We start from the raw sequence: 9,514 nt of genomic DNA, 5'->3' as shown, positions 1-9,514 counted from the left end.
ATATTTTTGAGATTAGTTGTTTGTCCATTGCTTCATTTGCTATTATTTTCTCCCACTCTGAAGGCTGCCTTTTCACCTTGCTAATAGTTTCCTTTGTTGTGCAGAAGCTTTTGAGTTTAATTAGGTCCCATTTGTTTATTTTTGCTTTTATTTCCGATATTCTGGGAGGTGGGTCATAGAGGATCCTGCTGTGATGTATGTCAGAGAGTGTTTTGCCTATGTTCTCCTCTAGGAGTTTTATAGTTTCTGGTCTTATGTTTAGATCTTTAATCCATTTTGAGTTTATTTTTGTGTAAGGTGTTAGAAAGTGTTCTAGTTCCATTCTTTTACAAGTGGTTGACCACTATACACTAATAATGAGAAAACTGAAAGAGAAATTAAGGAAACAATTTCATTCACCATTGCAATGGAAAGAATAAAATACTTAGGCATATATCTACCTAAAGAAACTAAAGACCTATATATAGAAAACTAATAAAACACTAGTGAAAGAAATCAAAGAGGACACTAATAGATGGAGAAATATACCATGTTCATGGATTGGAAGAATCAATATAGTGAAAATGAGTATACTACCCAAAGCAATTTATAGATTCAATGCAATCTCTAAACACTATTTTAGAGTATCCTGTAAGTTTTGTTGAGTTTTAGTTTTAATTCATCTCAAGATATTTCAAAATGCCCCTTGTGATTTCTTTGATGTATTATTGGGAGTGTGTTGCTTAATGTCCATATGTTTGTGAATATATCAAATATTCTTCTATTTGAGTTCTAATTTTATTCTACTGTGATTGGAGAATAAGCTTTTTATGCTATCCATCCTTTAAAATTTAGTAAGATTTGTTTTATGGGCCACCATTTGGACTTGCTTTGAGAATATCTTAATTTGGCTATCTTTGTTAAAAATGAAAGTGATTTTTAGAGAAAAACTATCTTTGAATAATATACTTTTGTGAATATGAAGTTCTAGTGTTGTTAATTGTCTTTGAGTTGTTGCCTAAGACTCACTTCCTAGATAGCTCTTTTTTGCTATGTTCAGATTAGATCAGATCAGTCGCTCAGTCATGTTGGACTCTTTGCGACCCCATGAATCACAGCATGCCAGGCCTCCCTGTCCAACACCAACTCCCGGAGTTCATTGAGACATCCATTGAGTCAGCGATGCCATCCAGCCACCTCATCCTCTGTCATCCCCTTCTCCTCCTGCCCCCAATCCCTCCCAGCATCAGAGTCCTTTCCAATGAGTCAACTCTTCACATGAGGTGGCCAAAGTACTGGAGTTTCAGCCTCAGCATCATTCCTTCCAAAGAAATCCCAGGGCTGATCTCCTTCAGAATGGACTGGTTGGATCTTCTTGCAGTCCAAGGGACTCTCAAAAGTCTTCTCCAACACCACAGTTCAAAAGCATCAATTCTTTGGTGCTCAGCCTTCTTCACAGTCCAACTCTCACATCCATACATGACCACAGGAAAAACCATAGCCTTGATATTGCAAAAGTTTAATTAAATTATTAAAAGGACATTCTAAGCTTGTTTCTGAAGCTTATCATAGTATTCTATCTTTGGATGAAGATTAGATGCCCCATGACCTACAACCAGATTATATATGCTGAAAATGACCCATATAAAGCATTCTCTCCTACATAGATGGAAGGGCCCTTATTGCACATGTGTGCTCCATCAATTCAGTCATGTCTGACTATTTTCCATCCTGTGGGTTATAGCCCATCAGGTTCCACTGTTCATGGGATTCTCCAGGCAAGAATGCTGGGGCTGAACCTGTGTCTCCTGTGTTTCCTGTATTGCAGGTGGATTCTTTACTGCTGAGCCATTGGTGAAGCCCCAAGGGCCCTTACTGGGTACTCCTAACTAGCTCATACAAAGGTCTGCATAGTCAAAGCTATGGTTTTTCCAGTAGTCATGTACGAATGTGAGAGCTGTATCATAAAGAAGGCTGAGCACCAAAGAATTAATCCCTTCAAAATGTGATGCTGGAGAAGACTCTTGAGAGTCCCTAGGACAGCAAGGAGATAAAACCAGTCAATTCTAAAGGAAATCAACACTGAATATTCACTGGAAGGACTGATGCTAAAGCTCCAATACTTGTGGCCACCTGATACAAAGAGCTGGCTCATTGGAAAAGACCCTGATGCAGGAAATACTGAAGGCAGGAGGACAGGGGGATGACAGAGGATGAGATGGTTGGGTGGCATCACTGATTCAATGGACATGAATTTGAGCAAACTCCAGGAGACAGTGAAGGACAGGAAATCCTGGCATGCTGCAGTCCATGGGATTACAAAGAGCTGGACATGACTGAGCAACTGATCAACAAACTTAAAAGGCCCCCTGCACCTGACTGATCTATAGAGAGAATTGTGGACTTCAAACTTACTTTAAAACAATGCTCAGAGGACCAACAACACTCACACCGGAACAAAATGACAACAGAAATACTAATAGATAGCTGTCCCAAGATGCTGGACCTGACCTGAAGGATTATTTATGTTTTCTTGATTTCTTGGACTTTTGTACACAAAGCATATATTTTTCTATCATAGGCATGACCCTATACAGGTTTTTTAAATTAACTCAATTTGTTAGTTTGTGGTCAATTACCTACATTCGGTACTTCTGGTTTACCTTGGTGGATTTCTCTGATTAGATGACTGTTAGAAAATTTATTTTAGAAAAGGGGAGTTACAGTTCTGTTCAAACCACTATTGATATTACTAGGTGAGATTCTCTCATTTGGCCAGCCAATCATATTTTCTCTGACCCTGGCCATAAAAATAAATTTTCTTTAAAAGTTACTGAAGCTTATTCAGAGCAATAAGCTAAATTTTGGTAAAATCAAAAATCATAACTTCCCAGTTATCAGGAGGGACTCCCCCTCAGTTATGGGATGAATTTATACAGGTAACACCAAGCTCCAGTTATTTAAATTTAACGGCCCCCTTTATGTTGGAAATGATTAAGTCATACTAAGGAATATAATTCATTTAATGACCTACATTAAAAATATCAGGTTTCTGCTTTAAGTGATCATCTTTCCAGCCTTAGTGATCCTTTAAGGATATGGTTTGTTTCTGAAATTCTTGACTTAAATTCTTACTTATGACCTTATTAATGTAACTATTACTTGTATTTTGCCTATTTTGCAAGATTGTTGTTTCTTATATTACCTAATGTGTAACTGAGCATTCAACAAAAATAATGATGATTAAGTGACCTGAAAGATTCTCTAAATATACTGTTCTATATAAGAGTTAAATGATTATAAGAGTATGACTCTAGATACGAGAAGATACAACAAGGGAGAATCACTTCCTGGACCACAGCAGAATAGTAAGAGTAGCAGTGGTCCATTAGAAGAAGCCAGTCCAGTCGCAGCACATACATATATACATACACAAGAACTAAAGTCATTAACTTGAGATAACCATTCTTTGTGACTAGCAGCCATCTTTAATTCAAGATGTTTGCTTGTCAGCATGGATTCTCTAGCCAAAAATCATACATACACTGCCTTCTCCCTAACTCTGGGAGCGGTTCCCTCAGAGCTACTGAGAGGTTGTCTTCCAAGGTGTAGTCCTTAGAAAGGTCCCCAGAATAAAAGTTAAACCCACCACTCTCATATTGTGCATTTTTTTCCTTTAAGTTGACAGTCTGTATGTCTAAAAATTTGTTGTTGAAAATGGGTATTTTTAACAACATAGTGTGGCAATTCTGGAAATTCTTCTTCCCCAGAGTTTGTTACCATTGTTGTTGCTAATGTCGCTGTTTAGTGACTTTTCTAGACTAGTTATTGTCCTTTGCAACCACCAAAATCTCTACTGGGTTGCTTTAGTGGTCAGCTAATGCATGGACAGAGATTTCCTAAAATGTCTGCAACCAGTAGGTCTCCAGCCATTGCTGAGATGTTCTGGGTGTGTGTTGTGTGCCTTCAGGGCTCAGGGTGCCGCTCTGCCTTTTCCTTCACTTATAACTGAGATGGTCTCACCGTCAGCCATGTATATGTGTACTTAAGGCTTTCTCAGGTCTTTCCTAAGTAGACACACAGCCCTGGGCATGCACACATCCCTACACATGTGTAGTCTTCTAGATTCCCCAGAATATGTGGGAGCTCTCAAAACCTCTTTATAGATATCTCATCCTGCAGCTTTTAACTATTTTTGTCAGCTTACCATTTGCCCCAACTGTTATCTCTACCTCAGGCAGTTTCATCATTAAACTATTGACACATATCATTTTTTTCTGCAAATACCACTGGAGGAAAATCTATTAATGAGTAGAGCTCTGAAATAAAGACAAGCCATTCAAGTGAGGTTTTCCAGGGAAATGCTAGATAGAACAAATGATAGTTCTCTGGAAGAAGGGCTTTGGAGGATCTTCATCCCCTTTCTGTCATTTCCAGAGGCTGCTGAGTTGCTGGTTTTCATGTGATTGTGGACATGCTGGTTTTCAAGGCTGCTGTGAAACCATGGAGTGGGGAATGGGAATAGAGCAAGTTAAAATGCCACAAAGCTTGTTGCTTTTCCTGATATTTGGCTGTTTCTCTCAAACTATCCCTGGATTGTTACAATACTTTGGCTAATTTCTAGAGTTCTGAAAATGTTGACATGACAATTTTTTTTTTTTTTTTGCCAGTGTTGGTCATAGAAGTGTGATGTAATAGTTGATTCAGGTAAATAAATGTTAATACAGTGTGAAACAGTCAACAATTTTCCCAAGATGAATGGACTGCCTTAGAAGATCTGTTTACTGTCATCTTGCATCCTTTAGAATGGAGGTCTGCAAACTTTTTCTTAACCAGACTGTAACTATTCTACTCTTGTGGACCTTAAGTCCCTGTTCTGATCTTATGATTTTTAAGCAGAAGCTCAACAACAAACACATGGCCAGGAGTATTAAGGAAAAATTCTAACATCGGAAGAATGGCTGGACTAGATCATGTTGTTTTGTATTATTAAGATGTGCTGCTATTGCTAAAAATTTTAAATATCCACAAAATCAGAGAAAATAGTACAGCACATCTTTATACACTGATTACATAGACCTTATCACATTATCTTCATTAGTACCCTTATTGTTTTTCTCTACTGAAGGATTTAAGGCAAATCTCACATATCATGTAATTTTATCCTAATATAATTCAGCCTATGTCTCTAAAACAAATGGATTATTTTTTAACATAAATGATTTCTAAAAGCTACTTTTTGAGACCTGGAGTCCATCATAGGAAACTGGGAAGTTACAAACAAATTGAAGAGGCAGTTTATCCTGAATGAGTTGGGGATAAAAATCGGAGGGAGGCAGATGATACATAATTTCAAAAAATATATAACAACATTCTGATAAAGACTGTGGTGAAGGTTTAAATTCATCATCAAGTCAGCACATCAAGATGGAAAATGCCTTCAGGCTTTATCAACTGTTTTGTATATTCCCAAAGTATTATCTCAAGGGAATAACCCATGTTTTGTTATACTTTAAGCCAACTTCAACTCAGCTATAAATTTTAATGGTTTAAAAAAGAAACAGTGCAAAGTTCTAGATAAAATTTTATCTTTGCTAATATTTAAGTTTGAACTCAAATTCCCACTAACTGCAGAAAGAATCCTATAAAAACTCTGTTGTTAGGCCATGGAAGAGAAGTGTCAGGAGACCTTGAGACAGCAAGCTGCGTTTTCCTTATGATTGTAGGTCTGGCCTCTTTCAAGTCACCTTTCTCCACACCAAGGTCTCTCTCAGGCTGGACCAGTGTTGACCATGGGACCATCTGCTTACATGCATTTTGGTAGAATAAAAGAGTTAAATTCTTCACTGAGTAGACATTATCTTTTATAGCCATTATTATGTAAAAGAAAAAAAAGGCAAGTCTTTTAATGTTTGTGCAGATATTTGCTAAATATTCCCCTTCTCTCTGAAAACTGCCTGTGAGTGACAAATGTTGGCTGCCCTATCAGTAAACAAAGGGTGTTGCAGCCATCAAGCCACCGCAGCCAACCCAGTGAGCCCTGAGGGAACTCAGGATGGAGACAAACGGCTGCCTGCTGCCAAGCCATGGCCACTGCGGCTGCCCCCAGAGGTGCACCCTGAGGGGACTCAGGATGGGAGAGAGCAGGACATGGGCCCCAGGCAGCCAAGGTGCTAATCAAGGGAATGATTTCAATGAGCCCAGACTCTTGCGTCTTCCATACTCAGAAAAGTGCTAAATTTACTAACTTGAGATGGTTGGTTTTCTTTAGTAGTGATCTTTTGAAGTTCCAACTACCTGGTCCTTGTGGTGAAACCTCTTGTGCATCCTGGCTCCTCCCTTACCTCTTTGGAGCAGTCCCTCAGAGTTATCTGACAGGCCATGTCCGAGGTTTAAGTCCTCAGTTTTGTCCACAAAATAAAACACAATTCTCAACTTTTAGGTTGTGTATTGTTTTTTTCAGTCAATGGTCCCTAACTCCTCACAGAAATGGAAGGCAGATATCCGTGTCTGTGTCACATGTTGTCCTATCTACCACACTATGTGCCCACACTGACTGCCTGTTATACCACCAGAGGACATCCCATCTGAGCTCATTGAGAAAGTTTGGCTCCTAGTAACTCAGAGTAACTCTCAAAAGGCCCTTGGACTACAGGGAGATCCAACCAGTCCATCCTAAAGGAAATCAGTCCTGAATATTCATTGGAAGGACTGATGTTGAAGCTGAAGCTCCAATCCTTTAGTCACCTGATTCAAAGAGCCCATTCATTGGAAAAGACCCTGATGCTGGGGAAGACTAAAGGCAGGAGAAGGGGATGACAGAGGATGAGATGGTTGGATGGCATTACTGACTCTATGGGCATGAGTTTGAGCAAACTCTGGGAGTTGGTGATGGACAGGGAAGCCTGGAGTGCTGCAGTCCATGGGGTCACAAAGAGTTGGACACAACTGAGTGACTGAACTGAACTCAGAGTTGGGAGTCACAGATAACCCATTCATTTCAGCCTGTGGACATGACTAAATGAATGTAACTGAGGGAGCTGTAGGCTGGACACCTTCTCCTGTGAAAGGAGACGGTGAAAAACTGCACAGTATATAACAGTATAGAGGCTCATCAAACTAAAAACAGAGTTACCATGTGATCCAGCAAGCCCATTCCTGGGCATATATCCAGAAAAGACAAAAACCAATTAGAAATGATACATGCACTTCAATGTTCATAGTAGCACTATTTACAGCAGCCAAGACATGAAAGCAACTTAAGTGTCCATCGATGGATGAGTGGATAAAGAAAATGTGGTACATAAATACAATTGGGTATTAATCAGCTTTAAAAAGGAATGAAATAATGCCATTTGCAGCAACATAGAAGGACTTAGAAATTATCATACTAAGTGTATTATTAAGTCAGAGAAAAATTAATATCATATTTTTGTTGTTCAGTCACTTAGTCGTGTTTGACTCTTTGTGATCTCCATGGACTGCAGCGTGCCAGGCTTTCCTGTCACTATCTCCCAGAGTTTGCTCAAATCTATGTCTATTGAGTCAGTGACACCATCCAACCATCTCATCCTCTGTAGCCCCCTTCTCCTCCTGCCCTCAATATCATATTACTTACATGTGAAATCTAAAATATGATACAAATGAACTTACTTAAAAAACAGAAACAGATTCACAGATATAGAAAACAAACTTATGGTTACCAAAGCAGAAGGTAATGAGGAATAAATTAGGAGTTTGGGATTAGCAGCTACACACTACTATAATAAACAGATAACCAACAAGGACCTACTGTATAGCACAGAGAACTATACTCAATATTTTGTAGCAAACTATAATGGAAAAGAACCTGAAAATTATATATATATATACATATACATATACACACACAGTTGAGTCACTTTGTTGTACTCCTGAAACTAATACAACATTATAAATCCACTCTAGTTCGATGAAAAAATTAAGTATAATAAAAAAAAAACTCCAAAACTTCTCAGTAGAGAGAGAAGAACAGAGATGCACAGAGAAGCAGGGACAAAGAGCTGGGAGAGAGATGGCTGGATCCCTATTCCCTTTCAGGTTCTGGCTGCAGGTACTTGGCAAGCCCAGTTCCTCCTGAATTCTGTAAGGGAACTTAGGAACGTTCCAAAAAGTGCATTTTCCCCCCTCAAGTAAACTTCAGTTGCTGTCAATTACTTGCAACCAAAAGAACCTTGACTAAGACAGTTTGCCTATACTTTAGGGGAAGATGGAATAACTCCAAGTGTCAATTGTATACAGTCATGAGCAGTCAGTTTCAAACAGGCATTTTTGAAAGTAAAGTCATTTGTATTTCACCAGGAAAGGCACTGATCCTCTCTCATTTACATGTTGTCTATAATGCACTTACTTTCATTCCTCCAAGAAGAGTTTCTCCATGTTGTAAATAAAATCAGCGGGAGGCAAGATGTCGATCTAGACCTCTTTGCCCCATGACGATATGAAATGACACAAGTTCAAAATGACACCCTAACCAAGGTCTTACTGAATTAGACCCTGGTCTTTTTAAGATAAAATGGCTTTATTAAGATGCCAAATCAAACAAAGCAAGATGGATCTTAGTTAAAGAATGATGGACAGATCTCCTTTGAGTGAATTGTCAATTATTTTTTCTTGTGCAAAGAGCGATGTTGATTCTCTTTTATCCCTGTGTTTGTTTATGTGGGACTTTTTACCCTAATGGATGAATACTGACTGAGAATGCAAATCAAACCTACAATTCTGAAGCTCACAAGAGCTGGCAGGGACAAAAGTGATTATAAAAGTTCCAGAGACAGTGTTTTATTCTTTATTTTGGCATTACAATTATAGTTTAAAAAACTTCTTCTACTCTTTAGGGGAAAAAGAGAAGTCTTTTTTTATTAAAAGGCTCTTCTATTTTTAAACATATGGTGGTTGCTGCTGCTGCTAAGTTGCTTCAGTCGTGTCCAACTCTGTGTGACCCCATAGACGGCAGCTCACCAGGCTCCCCCATCCCTGGGATTCTCCAGGCAAGAACACTGGAGTGGGTTGCCATTTTCTTCTCCAATGCATGAAAGTGAAAAGTGAAAGTGAAGTCGCAGTCGTGTCCGACTCTTCGTGACCCCATGGACTGCAGCCTACCAGGTTCCTCCATCCATGGGATTTTCCAGGCAACAGTACTGGAGTGGGGTGCCACTGCCTTCTCCGCAGAAATAGATAATTTTTTTTAGGAGATCCTAACTGAAACTAGATTCTTCCTGGTTTTGCAGTTTCCCTCCACAAGTAGATGCTTGATTCTATTCTTGACACAGCACTTTCTCTACCCAAGGAGCCTGGAACAGGGTTTGCAGGTTGAGAAATTACAAATGTAACTTGGGGATAAGGACATCATTTTAGTGCTAGCACACTAAGCCATTTTCAGGCACTATTATATCTAATAGCCATCACCTCATTTAGCCCTCATATCACTACAGGTGAAAGTGAAAGTGAAGTCGCTCAATCATGTCCGATTTTTTGCGACCCTATGGACTGTAGC

The 9,514-nt window shown here is 39.1% G+C and overlaps 1 protein-coding gene across 1 annotated transcript in view; it reads right to left on the bottom strand.

Annotated features, from left to right (window-relative positions):
* The window catches only part of PCSK5 (proprotein convertase subtilisin/kexin type 5), a 610,290-nt gene extending 603,928 nt beyond the window's left edge, over positions 1-6,362 (bottom strand). Inside the window, exon 1 of the mRNA XM_010844912.1 lies at positions 6,324-6,362. Within this exon, the coding sequence (XP_010843214.1) occupies positions 6,324-6,362 (39 nt within the window). The remainder of the gene's footprint in view (positions 1-6,323) is intronic.
* Between the last annotated feature and the right edge of the window lie 3,152 nt (positions 6,363-9,514).

Source organism: Bison bison, unplaced genomic scaffold (genome assembly GCF_000754665.1).
Source record: "Bison bison bison isolate TAMUID 2011002044 unplaced genomic scaffold, Bison_UMD1.0 scf7180017864212, whole genome shotgun sequence".
NCBI classification, from domain to species: Eukaryota; Metazoa; Chordata; class Mammalia; order Artiodactyla; family Bovidae; genus Bison; species Bison bison.
The sequence above is the reverse complement of the archived record's forward strand: the minus strand, read 5'-3'. Positions and strand labels throughout refer to the sequence as shown.